Source organism: Nymphalis io, chromosome 13 (genome assembly GCF_905147045.1).
Source record: "Nymphalis io chromosome 13, ilAglIoxx1.1, whole genome shotgun sequence".
Taxonomy (NCBI): domain Eukaryota; kingdom Metazoa; phylum Arthropoda; class Insecta; order Lepidoptera; family Nymphalidae; genus Nymphalis; species Nymphalis io.
In genome coordinates, this window is record NC_065900.1 from 7,194,606 (window position 1) to 7,215,531 (window position 20,926).

Genomic DNA, 20,926 nt, shown 5'->3' on the forward strand with positions numbered 1-20,926 from the left:
ATTATTTCTTGGTTTTTTATAAGTATCATCAATGACTTAAATCTCTTTTTATGGTTAGTAAAATAACCATAAATAATTCAAGCACTGAAAAATACTAACAATGTAAATTCTACATTACATTGCCTAGAGATTGCATCGACAGTGAAAATATATTTTTAGTTTATGCGTATACTTCTTCTATCGCTTCATAGATTTTCAGCGTTATTTATCATGAATATAACTTAAATATTCATTCCATTAAGTAAAAATACAGTCTAGACTAGATGACAGCTGTATAATATAACATTGCATTTTTTTTAGGTACCATTATCATTACGTGAACAAATTGCAAAATTTTCAATAAGGCAGACTTGTTCGAGTTCAGCTCACCTGCCGAAATCGCTGGGTAAACTGGTAAGTGACATGTCATTGAGGCCGAGGACGGTGAGCGCCCGCAGCTGGCTAAAGCCAGCCGGTAGCCGCGGGATGGGGTTACTACTGAAGTCGGCAATCTGCAGGGCACGCAGCTTCTTGATATCTTCTGGTATATCAGGAATGTCTGAAAAAGAAAACTGAATATGTGATATCCGCGCTAAACGTATCTTGTGTTTGCTAACGTAAATCTTATTATACTTACTATATATACTTTTAAGAAAAAAATACACAATAAAGAAATAATTCGTGTATTATTCAACCATCAAATGTAAAAAATACTAAGCTAGTAAATTTAATTGTAATTTTTATGCACTTTTTCTCCTAATCAAGGAAAAAAACCAAATTAATTATTTTCTAATTTAAATGTTAGAAACACTGAATATGTATTTATAAACCTTTTGGTAGTGTCGTGTTGTTACAAGAATTATTTTACATTTTCCTGTTTACTACGCAGGATATAATATACAGAGAAATAAAGTTTTAACAATACAATAATGATACACAATAGGAGATCACAATAGAAGAACAAATTAAACAGCGGCTCACTTTTATTTTCATATTCTCAGGATTTATACCATTGTTTAATCGTAATCACTCTAAGTATAACATTATACAAACCTAAGCAAACTTTGAAATTTTTCCACAGCTCTCTTAATAATTTTGTGAAGGTATTTAGTATTGAACTATTCGTGTTAATTAATTAAAATAACATATTATACTATTTATTGCATACATTCCTAAAACATGTTTGTATTTTTAAATTATATTACGGGCTATGTTCGTCAAGGTTTATAGAATACACATGAATAGGTACACAAATCTATACAGTTCAAACATTTAGACATCTTTAGACAACTTGTACCAAGTTCTTTGTTAAGAAATTTACCTAAAATTTCAGTACTTACAGGATTTTTTTTTAAATATTTTAATTCTTACAAATATTCTCATTTGTGTTTATTAATTTAGTATACGATATTAATTAAAAAATAATAATCTATATACAATATTTTATTAATCATCCGATTATGTTCATCATAGATATCTATAGTTTAAACGAATACTCGGTTATTCGGTATTCGGCCACTTATTGAGTCACTTTAAGTGACTTCAGTCTAAAAAACAAGTAAAAAAGAAATGTAAAAAAATGCAGTAAATTAATCATGTAAATGTTATTAATGCTTTCTTGCTAGTTCTAGGAAGTCATTTTTTTCTTATTATGTATCTAAAATATCAATGGAAAGTAGCATATGTAAATAATTTTCCTAAGAGATCAACAGGTAAAATTTAAGCCAGCTAGGTAGTTTAGTTATGATTAAACAACGCCAACTAAATCAACTTGTGCTTATTATATGCCAACCTAAAAATATTACTTTTGTAGTTTGCAAACAAATTATTGTAAATTTAAATTATAGACTTAAATAATTAAAATGACTATTTTTGTTTTATTATTAATAACAAAAGAAGTTAATGAGTCGTTATGGTGCCAAAAAATAAACATTTACGCATTATTGTTCTTAGCGAGCGAGCAATGCGTGCATAAATTGCAGACCGAAAAGTTTTGCCGAATATTCTACATCCGATCACAGCAGAGTACCGAATATACTATTCGTAAGTCTAATTATACCCATTAAATATTTTAATAGTAAGTGAATTAATTACAAATAATTTTATCGCTAATTTCCTTTAGTAAGTAAAGAGGACCGACGAGAAGAGTAAAATTTCAAAGGATTCGTGTCGCAACGATTTTGTAACAACAAGACACTAAGAAACCAAATACGGTATAAGTGTATCTCTTTGTCAATTTGGAACAAGTCTTAAAACTCGAGAATTTCATAAATAAACTGATATTGTATTGCATTGCAATGAATATACAATTTTATTACTTAAACGAAAGCAAAATCAAATACCGTCATTCAATCTATACTGTTTATTGCACTAATGTGTAAATGTAATTACTAAGATAGAAACGTATCGGAATGAAATCATGACATCGATTTTTCATCTAATTGCCATTTGAAATAGGATCTAATGGAGACCTTTGAAGGTCGAAACTCCTAATTGGCACATGGACGCGTAAACATTGCGGTTTTACAAAATAATTTACAATTATTCAATGTTACAAAACGTTAATCTAAACATTGTAAGCTCTGAGAACAAGGTCAGACGAACGCAACATATAACAAACAAATTATGATCATTCTTCCCATTACATCTTTCAACATTTTATTAAAAACGAGAACAAATTCTGATATGATTTTAAACACGAACTTATTTTATTGATTACGCAACGGTTGAATGGTCAGTTTCGTCCATGTATATGTTCATCGGTCTTTATTAAATCTCTAAAAAGAATGTTGCCAGTATTTATTGACTTCAATTGAAAACGGGTGAAGGATAAAAATAAAACTATTAAACGGAGGCCTACTTTATTACCCAGACTATGTATTGACATAAATATATAACGTATCGTATGTACTAATAAAGAGTCAATTAAGACAAGCTTTTATATTCCATACGTGCAATATGTACAATACAATTTTATAAGCACGTAAAAATTCAGTGATGACTTGATCTCGCTATCATTAGTAATCTAGTAGACGGTCTTGTGTTTGTCTACAAGATGATGAGCATTTGTAAAATAAATAGAATTAGTTAAAAAAGGTTTCGAATTTAAATGGAAAACATTTTTTGTAAACACCTAGTAAATTAATTAAGTTAAATTGTAAAACCGTTTGAAGCACATTAATATTATGGTAACATAAGTAGGTATCATTTAACTTCCCGCTCGATACATCGACTGGTGTGAACAATTTATACCAGTCGCGTGCACTGCATGACTGCCAAAGGCCTAGTTTATTTGTAATTAAGTGCAACGTATGTTTTCTGTGTGATCTTTATGAAGGGAACATTCGCAGAGTTATAAAATGTATTTAAGTAGAATGACTTCAATGGTACATTACCAGACTAGAAATATGCATTTTGCCATTTTTATTCAATATACGAATAGGCCATCTAATGGTAATTGGTATAAATATTAACAATTCTTTACAATCACCGTCAATGCACCGAAAAAAATAGAAGCCATGATGTTTGATTATGTGCCGTTATGTGCCTTTACTCACTCACAATTAAAATCGGAAAGTTGTTTATAAATTAATACAAAATATTACTGTATGGGAGTAGAGTAAATGATGAGAGTAATACCCATACAACCCCCACTATAAGGTGACTTACTAAGGTACTTATTAAGGTTATTTACGCTATAATTGTGCTCAAATTTTTATTTTAACGCTATTTAACCAACAAACCAATACTAAAATATTAATTTTGTGTGTGTGGTAATTCATCGAATTCATTTAATATACGTTATCTTATATTGCATTTAAAACTGATAATACAAATGAACACCAACGGTAAATGTGTTTCTGATTCAAATGATATATGTATAAATTATTTTTAGTAGGGTTTATTTTAATGTAATGATTTTTCAAGCTTGTATTTGAACATTGTAGTTAAAAATACTTATGAACTGGTTTACTAATTTCACGATATTAACGGTAGTGCGCTCTGGTTTCCGGTTTTGCGGACGGACATTCTAACAGGCGTGGCGTCATAAATTGTCAGGCTAGGGCTAGCATAATCTATGGGTGCATTATAACAATGAACATTTACCTCGAATGAATTGCGACTAAATTGAAGGCACGGTTATATGGGTCAACGTTTGAGGACGTGAAACATTATTGGCTAAGGCAAAATGAACAAAAATAACTTGACCTATAAGTTGTTCGTTTATTCGTTCAATATTACATTTTTAACAAAATATATAAAACAAACTTAAATTTAAAAAAAGTTTCTAACGTATAATATTTATGACAGTCCTAATTAGTACGTAAAGTACTTTACCTTTTTTTTAAGTTTTAAAGAGCCGTTGAAAAATGTGTTAGTGACGTAATGTAAGCGGTAAGTGAAGCTATTTTCGGAAAGGTATGCCTGCCAGCTACTAAGAATCTCTCTTTAAGTGTATAGTTTTGTTTATGTAAGGGGTGAATGGCTTTTCATAGATATAGGAAACCTGCGGCTGTTGTAATACCGGATGTGCTTTTAAGCATACATAAAGGAATGTCGAAAGTTTTCTAGTCTATTTCTAGCGAATGATTTTGTTTTGACGAAGAGAAACCAATATACCTAGTAATGTAAATGAAATATACAAATATGTAACATAAATTGAAAAATCGAATACCGTATTGATATCCTAACTAATATTATAAATGCAAAAGTTTGTTTGTTACGCCTTTACGTCTTAACTACTCAACCGAACATCATGAAATATTGTATGCACCTTGTCAGGGGTTCAGAAAAAGTCGTGGCTTTCCTAAAAACCTGCAACACCGAAACTGTTTAATCATCAGTAGGTTTCGATTTAAACCTTTATTTAAGTAGGTTTTTTAAAGCACTTTCAAGTCTTAATTTCAGTAGCTTAAATATAATTTGAAGCTACCACCGCCGGTTAGAAATGTAAATTCTACCGAGAAAAACTGCCATCTTAGGCAATCTTCGTTCTCTATGTGGATTTTCCTTTATTGTATCTTAAATATTTAACTCGTTCAATCCATAATGGGTAAAGCTTTTTCTGGTGCGTAAAACAATGAACTTAAAAATTACACTGTATTGTCATTTAATTAAGTTAAAATCTTATTAGCGGCTTTAATCAACTGAACAATATGATTATTATATTTGGCGAATGCTTTAATAACATTAAAAATATCTGCAATATGACTCTAAATACAATAGTTGTAATATTTACACTTTACATTACGTTCACGATAAAAGAAAGAGCTGTTTATAAATTGGTCTTTTTTAACAACAGAATATGTTGCTTACACTACACGAACTACAATGACTGAAAGCTATTATGATACATTAATTACACATTAATATATAGAATGTCGTTTGTCAGGAAGAGAATCGACAGCTCTTACTGTCAATATGTATGGTCGGGAAATAATATCCGCAAACAGCCAGTCGTCAAGTGCAGGGACCGAGAGGAAATTGCTTAATATCCAGCATGGCGCTTCACATCTCACTACGCATATTTATTATTAAGACAATATGAAAACTATAAGAAAAGGTCTACGACGTAATTAATTACCATATATATTATAGCAAAGGCCGACTTTAGTTGGTCGTCATTTTAATAAAGTATTTATTTAAGTTGTAACGAAAACAATACTTGTAAAATGTATTTACGCTTAAAAGGATAAGTCAGCTTTCATTTTAATATTTAGCAACTTCTGACCTTTTTTCCATTTTGAGTATAGGGCTTTTTTTGTAGTTATATATATTACGATATGATCTCCGATATGAAAAATAGTCAATCTTATTTATGTTAGTGCCATTGCGTTATAAATCAAAAACATTTTGAACATGGCCGTCACATAATGTATTTGTACAAATACTATTATGAAGTAAAAGGTAGATGGTTCAACAGTCTCGCGTGGCTTACTCCAGACGAAGTGGAATCCTATTATAGCGTTATTGAATTGTTTGCAATACAAAAGCGATGAGCAAGTGGACTGTGCCGATCCGCCGCCCACAGTAATGGAAGCCGTCTGACCGACGAGATACGATACAATGGATAGCTTGCGGGTTAACGTTTATTCGAAAACTTCCAACATACGTATAAAACACTACGTAATAGGTCAGCTTGAAACGCTGATGGCGCTCAATATGATTACCGTTGGCAGTTCGCATTCGAAACTCTATAACCCACATGCGAAACGTGATATCACACACGTTTCACCTTCAATTGAGAGATGATTTAATCGAAGGATTATTACGTATATCTTTTACATTTCAGTGTACATTAGGTTAATAGAAATAAGATAACTGCGAACTGTTTGTGATTTCGTCCTGTATACAATATCGCAATTAACAATACAATACACCGTAACATTTAAAAAAAGCATCAGAAATGTAGTTATAGCCGCTAAGCGAACGCCCTAAACAACCCGACGATTGATGTTTCGCAATGTTCACGTAAGTATCGCGAAGCGTTCAAGCGTTTGAGGTTCGCCCTTGAAATGTATAAGGTTTTTATTAAAACATTAAATAACCGTGATCTGGTATTTCTATTTGCTTATAATATCGCATTTCGTACGTAAGATTTAGTCACACCTGAGACCATAAACGCGTTTCCATAACATTTCTTGAATTAGTTTCATTAGATTTTAGTTTATATTACTACACGCAAATACAGGAGCATTTGAAAATATCTTGTTTAATCATATATACGCATATTAATTTCGTATTTGTTTTGTTGAATGCGAGTCAGTGTTTTTCTTAGTATTGAGGGTAATTAGTAAGTAAAATATATTAAGACTTCATAGGAAACGAGATCTACAAACCATCAAAGTAACAAGTGATAATAACTAGATTGTAATATACCTACACGACTCAAACAAAACGTAACAATTACAATTCACAACTTACAATAGCTTACAATGAAATCACTATATTCGGGAGAAATAACGTACGTAACCGGACCGGTTTAAAAGTGATCTCACAGTCTAGTGATCTGACGGCTGTTACGCGATGCTACGGAATGATTGATAAAAGTTACAACCTTTATGGAAGCATGAACTCGAATATTATGTACGGTATCCTAGTTAAACTTTAAAAGCAAATGACTGTTTCAACAAAACACATATTTTTGAAATAGTAATAAAACTATTTTTAATGTAAAGGTATTTGGTACATGATTTATTGCGCTCTGTTAAAAAAATATTGATATATTATTTTTAACGGAAATAGAATTTAATACATATTGAATAATTTAAAAAATGAATATAAACATAGAGGGTAAGCAAGTAACGATTAACATATAAATACTTAATACATAAAATGGAAATCATATTTGTTTACGATTATTATGATTGTTTTTGTGGCTGCACTACCTACCTATGACCTAAATAAACCTGTTATTAAGATAAAAAAATATAATATGAAAAAAAAATTAGCCAATGACAAATTTCGAAACTTAAAGGAATATCGAAAAACGCTGACAGAAGTCAAATGGGGTTATACTGAAAACGTCATCTTTAAGTTTGGATCAATTAAAAAACTCATCTATATTATTCCAACGATCGATAGTGATTAAGATTGACGCTATACCTCTGTAATTCTTCACAAGAAATTATACTTTCGTTTCCGTTCATTATATAATATAAGCGCGAACAGATAAAAAAGGAAATAAGAACATTTCCTTTTTCATATCTCAGATTTATGTTGAAAATTATGTATCATGTCACCAGACACATGAAAATACGAATTAGTTCATTGAAAACGAGCACTTTTCTTTAGTTTGTCGTTTCTCTGACTTTCCAAAATCTGATTTATAAATGAGATACTGTCAGATTGAGTGATGTAAAAACTTAACTAAGAAAAAAATTAATAAACGAGTCATGATAATCCTGAACATAGTTTTCAAATAAAGGAAAAGAAACTGAATAACCTACAGTTTGGGAGTTGACAACCGCGCACAATTTAAAAAAAATATTATTTTCTTCTGTACTTCCGTAAACGCCTGTGAATGTCCCACCGCTGGGCTAATGGCCTCCTTCCCTTATTTATTTTTTGAGGAGAAGGTTTAGAGCTTATTCCACCACGCTGCTCCAGTGCGGGTTGTTGGAAATTTCTGTACTTATATTAAGTTTAATATAAAAAAAATGCATTGACTTCGAATTTCTACAACAGCAACTGCGACGGCAAAATGCATTTTTATTTAAAATAATAGCATGTGAATTCAACAAGTAAAAGTTCGTTGGGGCATACAAGGGTATGAGAGAGATATGATCCGAGATTGCGATGCGGCGGCGTGGGAGCAGAGGACAATGCGGTTAGGTTCAACAGCCGAATAAGCCATAGCCATCGAACCGAACAAACGGGTTATTCAAAGAAACTACTTTTATATTATTGTACTGAATACAAACATTGCTTACCAAATATTTATCAAATACTGCCTTGAATTGAATTCGGTTCCGACAATGAGAGAAAGTTTATTTTTTTCGTGACTATTTCAATGGGCAAATGTTTAAAGAACTTAATATTTCGTTATCTTGGTATGCAATGTAATCGAGTTACAGGTTAAAATTTATCATTTATGTTATCTGTTTCGTAACAATTCAGGAAGCAGCTATCAAGCTAAGTTGTAGGCTCGCGTCAGGCACTGCACGTACGATATAGGAATGTAGAAAATCTTATGCAAATCGAGACTTGCTTTCAGCCAGGTAACTAGAAAATATTACAGTTAGAATACCGTACAACCTTAATTATATCTTGTAATATATTAAAACATTCTAATAATAATTATAACAGCATTAATCTCTCGCTATAATTATAATATTCGTAATTAATTATATATTGGAAATATATTTCAAATTACCGCCAAGTTATGTAAATAGAGACGTAGTTTAAGCAGTGAACAATCATAAAATTAGAATTGCGTCCGTATTGTTTTATATATAGAACGAAACTATTAACTGTAAATAATACTTAGCACCATACACCGTGATGTCGAGTTCGCAGGAAATCTAGTTCATCTATACGGGTCGCTGGAATTGCAATCAAATCACAAACCGTGAACTTGGTGCTTCCGATTATAGAGAATAATTTGACGTAATATGTTTCTGTATACATAAGACGACATTATCATTTCCATTGCAATAAATTATTCTAATAGTAGATTTTGTACAGTAGATATGTACATATTTACTTTGTAGTTTTGCATGAATTCGATATAAGCTAAAACCAATAGCCCCAGTAACTAGATATACATATTATGTGCACAAAAATATGCGTGAAATTTTAATGCAATATTATAAATATAAGAGCGGGTTAATAAGTCCGATGTCGTCCGTTTTAATTATTGACGTTACAACTTATTAAAAATTTAATATGTTGTTAAACATAAAGTGGACTTGGATTACTAAAACGTAAAAATTAAAATATTGTCTGATGAAATATGTAAAGCTTTAAGTGCTTTTATTAGTCGCGCGAAACAACTCTGCTTGTGTTGCAATATTTAAAATTTGACTTATATTTTTTTGAACGCTTATGATTCTAAAATAAAAGGATTGTTCCTACATAACACCCGCTAATCGTGACTACATATTGGTAATTGTTATATGTATGTTGTTATAATAATGAATAACTCCTAATGTGATAAGCCGATAACAAACGTTTTTTCGTAAATATAAAGATTTAAAAATAAATTCTTGTTAATTAGTAGTAATAATTCATTTCGTATAAAGTGACGTCCAACAAAAATGATAAAAAAGCTATTAAAAATCAAGTTATCCGCATAACTTTGAAACGGAAATGGTTCCAACATTTTTTAAAAATAAAAGTTTAAATATTTTACTTGAAAATCAACGTATACACATTTTAAGTTATTATAAATCCTATCGTAAAATTTTACAATGACAAAATGCACTTTCAAATTTTTCACCTCGACTTTCATAAAATAATCAAACAAAGAATACAAATCATTAAATATATAAATCATATAGGGTGAGTAATCACGCAAAATTTAATTTATTTCATAACGATCGATGACGTAGAACGAAGAAGCCGATTTCGATGAAAGTCGATTTAAATTCGGTACTCGTCTCTTTATTTACGAGCGAATTAATTCATAAATATGTCACGAACAGTGCTGCGTTGTGGTAACTTGACAACCTTTGGAAATGAACAGATTACAGACTTTTACATCTTACAAGATTAAAATTTTAATGGATTCTCGGTTGACAAAATATTTTATTCGCAAATTTTAATACGTGTTTTAAGGAGGAAGTGTTCTGTAAAATGCTACAAAATCAAAACTGGTATGAACATAACAAATGATTACTATCAGCATTAAACGGTAACTGTACCGTAAGCTAGTAATATAACGCACTCATACCTCACACACGGTGACTTTAATAATTCACTAGATAGCGTTATACCAACGGAACAAACACGTCTCTTGTAAATTATAATTCATCTACAATGATTTAAACTTCTCCTCAAAGGGAGAGGAGACCTTAGCCCAGCAGTAGGACATTGACAGACTGTTACTGTTACTGTACTGTAATGATTTAATGACATCAATAAGAATTTTTTATTACGTAAAAATTGTTGTTGTAAAAAAAGTAAGCTACTAGGAATTGAAATCTTATGTAGATTTCAATTTCTAGTAGCTTACTTTAGTAAAAGGTTATGTAGTAACGCCTGCTTTACATTATTTTACCTACTCAAAATGTAGTCGTCTACAACTCAGAACTGATATTAATTAATTAATATATATTTTTTTAATGAATCACAAAATATAATTTGTTGCTCAAGCAAATAAAGTTATTTTGTTTGACATAGTCTTGTTACATAACCATCATTTAACAACGCAATTAATATAAACATTGAAAAATTGGTAATCATTATTTAAGTTATAAATAAATCTAATGTTATTCCTATGATGATTCGAATCAGTGTTAATTAGGTATGTAAGTTCTAATAAAATACAGGGTTACACCTAGAATGGGCATCACAATGCTGATCATCAATGACGTTCATTGTACAAACTTTGCGGTTGTTAACTAAAGCGACCCCGATTATATATGACGCGAATGAATGGAGTGCAACGAATAAAAACAAACGGGACGGGCATCTTGACAAAACAAACCGTTCTTTTATAAATAAACGTTCGCGGAAGTGAAACCGTATAAAATCGAAATTCATTTAAAGTAAGGGCTAACAATTTTTCGATACAGACACTTCACTTAAATTACGAGTTATGAATGCCTATTTGAATGCTTAATACTGGGTATGGAAATCTTCTAAATTAAGTAAAAATATTAATATCAATAAGCAGTAACCCCAATTATTTTTTTACTATATTATCAATTGCAGTTTTCAATGCAAACATAGTTTCAAATCAAACTGGAACGTACTATAATTATTACATCCACCTTTATTTGAAGTCAGTTAAAAAGACTAATGGTATTTTAACTATTATTTTGTTAATTATGTACTGACATTTTTATACTATACAAAATTAAAAGAAAATAAAAAAAAATACACATTACAAATTTATAGCAAAAACACGCCGTCTAAAAGATTGTCCTGTGGCATTGTATAACTTACTATATACATAAGTAGCGAATATTTACAATTTTGAGATGTTATAATTACTATTATATTGTTTTTAGTCTATTTAGGTCAGCCAATTACAGCAATATTTAATTAGAAAGTGGAAATAAAGTTGTAAATGCTAGGTTTTTAAAGTAATGAGGTATCGATTTGTATTGTTATTAATTAATTTGATTTTGCACATTGTAGACTTGAACAGGCTTAATAAAGTGCTAATAAATTAGTAATAAACCCTGTAGGTTATTTACGAATTTATAACTACAAATGGTTTCGTTCGCCACAACGATTAAAGGAGTCGTATTTAATTCTTGTTTAAAACATTTTTTTACTTTTTAATTTGTTGGTTTTAAATTTAAAACCAGGAAAATTATTACCAAGAAGCCGTAAATAATATTAAATATAAAATTAAAAGAGACGACTTCGAAGGTCATCATTAAGTTTCGACGAAACAATTGTATTCTGATTATTCACAATAACGTAATAAATGTTACAATAATTGTTTTTCAAAAACAGAATAACAAATAATATCTCCTATAAAAACTATGGAATGATTTGTTATAATATAATTATTATTTAGCATAATAATTAGCAAAGGTCGCAACAAAGTATTTATAAATTAATTAATGTCAGTTGTTAATAAGCTCATGCGTAATTTAAACAAATACTAAGTGAATATATTATACAAGGGCCTGATAAATAATTAATTACTACGGTAATGTAAATCGTTTATAAATTATATAAATTTAGCCAGTTATTTTGGCAATAATTTTTGAAAGGGAGTCGGATATTCCTCTTGATATTTGTTATTTCGCACCTGGATTCTACACTTAGTAATGCTTGTGACGAACTGACCCGCAACCTGAATACAAATATATAATTAACTCTTTATCTATTTGGTTTCGCGCCTTTTCTGTAACGCATTCCATAAGAATTATGATGTTACATTTTATCATTTTTTTTTTTTTTTCAAAACAATCCATCCTCTGTTATTGTAAAATGTTTATTAAAAGTTATATGATATGTCAGTATAATAACTATTAATTCTTATATGATGTACAAAGATGAGTTGTTTCAAAATGTTGATTATTTTTTAGTCTGAATCATAATAGTTTAGATTACAAAAATAAATATGCTTAATATTTTCCGTTTTATCTAGGAATATCGCACTTATATTATTTTATGAAAGTGGTAAAATATTCCCTACAACTTGAAAGTGTTATGGAAAAATAATATACCATTCATATCTAAAATGATTAATAAAAATACATTTCTCAGAAAAACTACTGACTGACCTTAGTTAATGGTTTTTTTATACACTTGAAGGGAGGATCAGCTTAGAATTAAACTTGAAATAATTGCAAACATGCATAACTTACCATTTCGAGAAACATCTAGCTCGACTAAATTTTCGAAATTCTGTATATCTGGCGGAAGCTTGTGAATTTCATTATCACTAAGTCCTAACCGTCGTAGTCTATGAAGCCTAAAGAAATTCTGGAACAAAAAAATATTCTTTAATTGTTGTTTCATCTTTAACGATAACCATAATTCAATGTTAAAGTCTTAATAAATAAAATATACTCTGAATTGGCAATAACATTTATGTTATTAAACATTTTTTTTAAACATCAATGTTTTTGTGACAACACACATATGTATTACTGATATTATTTTTTACTTAAAACAAATATCAGTGACACTCATGTGTTGTCACAAAAATATTGATGTTTAAAAAAAATAATGATTGAAAAATAATAGTAATGCTTAACATGTTATAAAATATAAATAAATCAATTATATTATAAAATATAAATAAGTTATTCCAGCAATTAGTCGCTTGTAATATCTATATTTTATTATATTTAATATGACCATTATTTTATTGCCATTGCCTATTAATTACTCTTACTATATTTAGTTACAACAATTTAATTTAATATGTAACATTTATTTTGTTCTATTCTTTAAAAAAATGTCAAACAAATATAAGTTTTCCTTTGTTGCCTATTATTATGGTACAGCAGTATGAGCAGAGAGTCCTTTTCTTGGCCTCACTTTTTTAAGCTTTGCTTTAAATTGCTGTAACTTGCTGCTATTTCAATGCTAAGAGTGGCGCCTATATTTCATTGCAATACATACATTTAATATATACTTAATTATGAGTATTATTTAAATAACATATTGAATTAAAGAATTCTTTTGTTTAATTGATCTAAGATGAAAACTCACAAAGATCAAAAAGACCAGATTTATTGTTCATTCACTTATTACATTAAAAACATGTTTTTCACCGCCAAATTATAAAAAAAATATTAATTTTTTAGGTTTAAATCGTACCAAAAATATTTAAATACTTTAATTAATACTCCAGTTGATTGTACCAAAATTTTAACCGACTATAAAAACAGCACACTTGAACATGGTGCTTACACAGATTTAGACCTGTGAATTTAATTGCCACACATATCCTATCACACGGAGAATTCTGATCTTACAACATATCACAAATATTAAATATATTTAAATGCCCCTAATTATTCCCCAATTAACTAAAGAATATTCTTCAGTCAGGTATTTTAATAATTTATTGTTGAACAAATAAATTTATTTCAACAAATATATGTAAAAATAGTAAAATCAATTATAATGTTCCCCAGACCGATTTCCGCCACAGCAGCCAAAGAGATTAGTCAACTGCACAGGACATATTTAGTGCAAAAATGTGTGCGCAAACAGGTCACACTCTTTATTTCCCTATCTCTAATAATCCGATGGGACACCAATCCGACACTACGACATGACATGTTTTACGTGCTTTCCCAGGCTTGGGAGTGTACACACTACCAACTTCCAGATTTCGGACTGCTATTGCAAATTTTCGACAGAAAAACCCAATAACTTTTTATCTGCCAGACATGGGATTGGAACCCAGGACATAGGCGGCTTTATATTTAGTTACTAGACCAACGAGGCAGTCAAAAAAAGTCAATTATATAGCAGTAACAACAGAGGGAATCTTGCACACAAGCTCTTTTTCAAAGAAAATGTAGCCCTGGATGACCTCACTTAAATCAGGTTACGCTTATGATTTGATCTACAGTTAGTTACTTAATAGTTATAAACATTTTCATAGTTTTTAGCATTAACCTATGTGTAAATCCAGTGTAAATCAATTTAGTTTTGTTTTTATATAATAACACAAAATATAAAATATATAAAAATATTTTTATTATCTCAGCTGTGTTAACATTTATTTTATTATATGTACAGTAACATTTTAAATTTCATTCATCACTCATAAAACTATTCATCGAAAACTAATATTTAATAGAACAGTTAGCTGTTGCTAACTGCCATTGCTTAAAATGTATTTTAAATTTAATATTTGAACTTATCTTTTTATTAGATAAATTTAGGGCGGTAAGATTTGCTTTCTATTAAAATAACACTAAAATGTTCTTATAATTATGTTTAAACGTAGGAATTGTATCGTTGAATTATTTCCTGATATCTATTTCAAATTTTTCATTTAAACTCCGTACAACAAAATTAGGTACAACTACTAATTATTATTTACACGCAGTGATAAGGTGAACGCCCACGAAAGAAAGTTTAAATAAATGGTTAAATTAATATACTTACTTTGGGTAAATCTCGAATGTGATTAGCATCCAAAAAAAGTTCCTCTAAACTCCTGGAATATCGTAAAATGTCTTCAGGTACTGTTGGCAACGAGCAATGCCGCTTGTCTACACATTCCACTTGGCGATTACATTTGAACAAAGGTATACATCGAAACATGTTGGACACTACACTACAATCGAATTAATATTTAATAAATCACTATCACGACACATATTTGAGCACTTCGTCGATTGTAGCACTACTTCAGCATTTTAAAATTGACCAACGACATCAAAATACGCCAAAAGATATTCAAGGCACCTCACCCTCGAAAATGAAGCCACAAACTGCAGGTATTGCCCGCTAAAGAAACGTCTACTATAATTAGTATTGCGAAAAATATATACTAAATATCAACAAAGTAAAACAACAACAACAAAAATAGATATTAGTACCAGTTTTTTCATTAATCATTTTAAATATTTAACAATTTAAAACATAATATTGTTGTTAAAACGTGCACAAACATTAATTTTTTTTTTTAATCCAGTGAAAAGTCTTTTCACTTCTGTTGTGCTTATTGTAATATCCTTGCAAATAATAATATATCGTTTTTGTTAAGTTTAAAAAATATCATAAATTTATTTTTGATCCAGAAAACATCTAAATCTAAAAATTTGAAATATAATATTGAACACTACATATTTTTTGAGATTTCTAAACAATGATATTGTACTTAACGATATTATTTACATATTTAACAAGAATTTGAGTCATTTCTATGAAAAATTAGACATCTACTATCCACCATGTACAAAATTTAATTATTTGTTGTAATATCTTTAAACTGTAAAGTTATACTTTATTGTTTATTAAAAATGGCAACACACTGTCACGGGGACATTTTGACAATTTTAATTCAATCGTTCAATTATCAATTGATAATTATGTCATGTCAAACATTATATTAACTATCCCTAGATTTGCTTGAAATTTTACACTGTATCAACAGATGTTTGTAATTACTACTCGCAATTGGTACCCTTTTACGAGCTTAAATTTATTGAAGCAAATATTTGGGTAATCTTTCTAAGGAAAATGTCTTTCAATTTAGGATTTATTGGTGGTGGAAATATGTCAACGGCAATTTTTAAAGGAATACAAAAAAATGGTATAATCAATTATTATTGCTCTATTTATAATATATATTTTATTTAAAAATATGTTTGTTGTTAAATAATTAAGCTATTTAAAAAACATATACTTAATTAATAGGAAGCAATTCATAGAATTTAAAACCTTTTTAACTAGTTACGATGCTTGTACCTTTCACCGTTTATATATAGGTATTTTTTTATAGATAATCATCCAGTTTCAAAAATATGGGTAGCTGGTCCACGTTTACACAGTCTTCAGCATTGGAAAGAGTTGGGCGCTAATGTAACCACAAAAAATGGAGAATTAGTCAATAAATGTGATGTAATTTTTCTTGGTGTAAAACCTGGTGTATTGAATGAGGCCGTTATGAATTGCCTTGATTCTCTTTCCGTATCAGGATCCAAAAATGTGCTTTTTATTTCTATGTTAGTTGGAACTAATATAGAATATTTGCATAAGGTAAATAAGTATTTGGTTATTACCTGTTTTAAAATCTGTATGCATTGGTGTTTTTTATATTTGTAAATTTTACTCTGTTAATATTTTTTTTCCAAAGAGACACTTATGTACATACACTAAAAAAACTTTAACAGATATTTCAAATATTTATATAGATGATTTGTCATAGAATTTGAAAGATTATTTTTCTATTAATTTTTGTCTATTTATATATCTCATTATTGTTTAAAATATTGTAGACCATCAAGCTCTTAAAAGTAAAAATATTGTGTAATTGTTTCAGGTATTAAAAGGGCTGCCAGTACAATCAAGTGTCATTCGAATATTGCCAAACACACCAATGGCTGTTGGTGCAGGCTCATGTTTGTATGCTCCAGACATGAATGTCACTCAAGAACAATGCACATTATTTGAAAAATTACTACAAGGCTGTGGAGTTTGTGAAAAAGTAACAGAAACCCTCATGGATTCTTTGGGAGTTCTCACAGGATGTGGACCTGCATTTGTGAGTTTAAAGAAGTTCAATGTGATAATTTTAAATAATAATAATTTTACCAACTATTTAAAAACCACATGAATTTTTAGATAATTATAGCAATGAAAACAAATTAAAGTTAATAATAATTGTTACTTTATTCCATTTGAAGTATTTAAAATATTTTTTAAATTTTGGATAATTATTTGAATATATAATATTATCATTTTTTTAGATGTATATTGTAATTGAAGCATTAGCAGATGGGGCAGTAAAGCAAGGTGTGCCTAGAGCTATTGCATTAAGACATGCAGCTCAAATGATGGTGGGAAGTGGTGAAATGGTACTACAAACTGGCAAGCACCCTGGAACTTTGAAAGATGAAGTATGCTCTCCAGGTGGCTGTACTATTTGTGGTGTCACAGCACTTGAGAATGGAAAGTTAAGGTAATTAAAATTTGTAACTTAAGTAAACTTGAATTAAAATCAATATGAATAATACTAGTAACTTTAAATTACTACATTATAAGTTTAGAAAACAGATATTCAAGAATTTAGACACTAACAGCCTTACTTATAAAAATTGTTTAGTAGTTCTGTCTTAATTGATTTGATATTCAAAAGAAAAAAAAAACATTATTTAGGTTAGTTAGATTAGATTTTCTAGTGTACATGGGGTTAGTTTTGATTAGCAACTTCGAGGAATGTACATTGTATCAGTTTTTTAAACTGAATTAGTACATCATCTTTGATACAATACCCAGGGAACACAAGATCTAGTTATATAAAATGATTCTCATAGTTGATTTTGTTCTTTTTTCAGGGCAACTCTAATAAGTGCTGTTGAAGCTGCTGTTCTCAAGGGAAAGGAAATGGGGAAGAAGTAGTTATATCTTAAATATCTCATAAACCGAATCTTACTATAAATTATAATAATGATTAATCATATTTATCATGTATAATATATTGATATTATTTATTTGTAGATATAAATATATTACAAATAGACATACTATTAGAAATATTGGATGTGTTTGCTGGACAACACTGGAAATTATGGTAGTCTTAGTTTAAATATCAATGATCATGAATAACAATTATGTAGTGATATTCTAATCTCAATAATATATTCATGACAAACGTGTGTGAAACAATACTTTGTATTTAAATTAATTATTACTTTTGTCATGATAAGCTTCAGAATTTCAAGGTAAAACTTTGTAATTGATATTTTTTATGGCCGACATTTTATATAAGTATTATCAATAGTGTGTGTCTATCTAATAATATGGTATAAAGAATAAGTAAGACGTATTAAATGTGTGCAAAATTTTGTGTATAAGCCATAAAACATTATTATTTTTTATTAATGAATAGGCTTGAGCGTGACAACAATCTTGTTTCAAAGAGCTTATTATATTATATCTTAGAATGGGCATGCCTAAAAGATAAACTCACTTTTGTAGTGGCGCGAAGCAAAAGCTGGGAAAGTGTCTAACGCTAACAGTTAGTATTAGAAAAAGGAATAAGTAATAAGGAATAAGTAAAAAGTAATGAGAACACTTCAATATATCTGATAGACAACCAGTAGACAGCGACTCTGTGCTGGTCCTATGAACTTAGCATATATTGATGGATATTATTTAAAATATACAGAGAATAGTCGGTAGGTGTGCTTAAATAGACAATAACAGTATATAATACTTTTATGTTTGTCGTAGTATCTATTTACGTTTGTTAAACTAAAACACAAATTTTATTTTTAAATAATGTACACAATGGAAAGTTTATTTATGTAAAAATGTATTTATTGACTATTTCAGTATTTTTTTGGGTTGCCATAAATGACAACCTTGCCATATATGGCAATATATAGATCTGATGTAATAAATACCTCATGATACCTAACATAATATTGTTTTGTCCCGAATAGTATTTTTTATTTAATTTTATTAGAATAAAATGTATAATGCATTATTAGTATATTTTACAGTAACAATGTAATAAAATTTCGATTTATTAAACTACTTATATTTATAAGTAATTTCGTAGCATATCATATTTCAGTAATTGCATAAGCTTTACAATACTTCTCAGATTCTCTGACAATTTAATGATTTTCAAATAACAAATTTACGTATTATAATAATAAAACAAATTTTAAATAATATACTTTGAGTTTGTAAATACTTATTTTACATGGCTATCCATTTTTGGAAAGGAAGATTTTAATTTTTCTTATAAACTTGTAGTTTAAGATGGCCTAGTGGTTAGAACGCGTGAATCTTAACCGATGATCGTGGGTTCAAACCCGGGCAAGCATCACTGAATTTTCATGTGCTTAATTTGTGTTTATAATTTATCTCGTGCTTAACGGTGAAGGAAAACATCGTGAGGAAACCTCCATGTGTCTAATTTCATTGTAATTCTGCCACATGTGTATTCCACCAACCCGCATTGGAGCAGCGTGGTGGAATAAGCTCCAAACCTTCTCCTCAAGAAAGGGAGAGGAGGCCTTAGCCCAGCAGTGGGACATTAACAGGCTGTTACTGTACTGTACTGTACAAGTTTAAGCGTTGTCCTCGTATTCCTATTATGCGGCGTAAGCTGTTGCAGTCCAAAGAAATAACCGTACTAATAAAGCGTACATAGACAGTAGTCGGTTTTCAAGATATACAGATGCGTAGGATACGCTACTTGATGTTACCCGAAACATACCGTATAAAAAGAGTTGAGTATTATCCAGTAATTTATTGTGATTTGCCACCGAGTTATTGTACATTTCAAAATGGCGTCAAAATTTAGGCCATTCAGATCTTAATCATTAAGGAGTAGGTATTGAATAGGTATATCCCTGATCCGTTGCTAGCTCAGCATACTAAGCCAACGTTTAGTTCATAGAACGGCCTTATAAATTAATTGACGGGCCAGTTGCCGTGGTTGGTAGTTGCCTTTCACGCCGAAGGTTGTGGGTTCGATTCCCACCCAGGACAGACATTTGTGTGCATGAACATGTCTGTTTGTCCTGACTCTGGGTGTAATTATCTATTTAAGTATGTATTTACAAAAGAAAAGTAGTATGTCAGTTGTCTGGTTTCCATAGTACAAGCTCTGCTTAGTTTGGGATAAGATGGCCGTGTGTCAATAATGTAATGTTCCAGGATAATGCTCCAAAAAATAATTACATTAAAAGAAAACATCTAAAATGTGTTTATGGCTTTATTTTTATTTTATACTAAGTAATAAGTACTTGTTTAATGTAAAATAAATTATATATAATTCATTTTAGTCGGAATGTGAGATCCCAAACATTTACTGATCCCAACAGCAAAAAGTAATAAGTAAGTAAAGTAAAACCTATGTTACCTTCCTACGTGTTAAAGTTAAATTTTGTAATAACAAATGTTTCTGTAAAAAGTTGGTTGACGCATATGACACAAACCGCGAACCAGTCCATATATGTAACGAGTAAATTTGTTCAAAACTTTTTTGAAATACCTTTTACGTTGATTACAAATTGTCTGTATTGTTGACTTTACTTTTCGAATAATAAATAATTTGCTTCTCCAATAGTATTTTTATTTTAAGGTACTACATTCAAAATAGTAGTAGTTA

General features: G+C 29.6%; 2 protein-coding genes across 15 annotated transcripts in view; one reads left to right on the forward strand and one right to left on the reverse strand.

The window, feature by feature from the left end:
- LOC126772772 (protein lap4-like) overlaps positions 1-15,552 on the reverse strand; it is a 70,093-nt gene extending 54,541 nt beyond the window's left edge. For all 14 annotated transcript variants that reach the window (XR_007669694.1, XM_050493328.1, XM_050493329.1 and 11 more), the window contains exons 1-3: positions 15,238-15,552; positions 12,972-13,089; positions 370-538 (exon numbers count right to left, since the gene is read on the reverse strand). Coding sequence is in view for 13 of the 14 variants with exons in the window: in XM_050493328.1 (XP_050349285.1) it covers positions 370-538; positions 12,972-13,089; positions 15,238-15,396 (446 nt within the window). In the remaining variant the exon portion in view is untranslated. The remainder of the gene's footprint in view (positions 1-369; positions 539-12,971; positions 13,090-15,237) is intronic.
- A 594-nt stretch (positions 15,553-16,146) lies between these two features.
- Positions 16,147-20,881, forward strand: LOC126772852 (uncharacterized). Its single transcript, XM_050493457.1, has 5 exons — positions 16,147-16,390; positions 16,580-16,836; positions 17,120-17,341; positions 17,547-17,758; positions 18,135-20,881. The coding sequence occupies exons 1-5, from the start codon at positions 16,318-16,320 to the stop codon at positions 18,196-18,198; spliced, it is 828 nt and encodes a 275-aa protein (XP_050349414.1). The 5' UTR covers positions 16,147-16,317; the 3' UTR covers positions 18,199-20,881.
- Positions 20,882-20,926: the final 45 nt, after the last annotated feature.

Bases quoted from the DNA above. Each gene is read 5' to 3' on its own strand.
- LOC126772852 (XM_050493457.1), top strand. From the start codon at position 16,318: ATGTCTTTCAATTTAGGATTTATTGGTGGTGGAAATATGTCAACGGCA. The intron at 16,837-17,119 runs GTAAATAAGTAT...TAATTGTTTCAG, and splicing joins ATATAGAATATTTGCATAAG to GTATTAAAAGGGCTGCCAGT. The intron at 17,759-18,134 runs GTAATTAAAATT...TTCTTTTTTCAG, and splicing joins CTTGAGAATGGAAAGTTAAG to GGCAACTCTAATAAGTGCTG.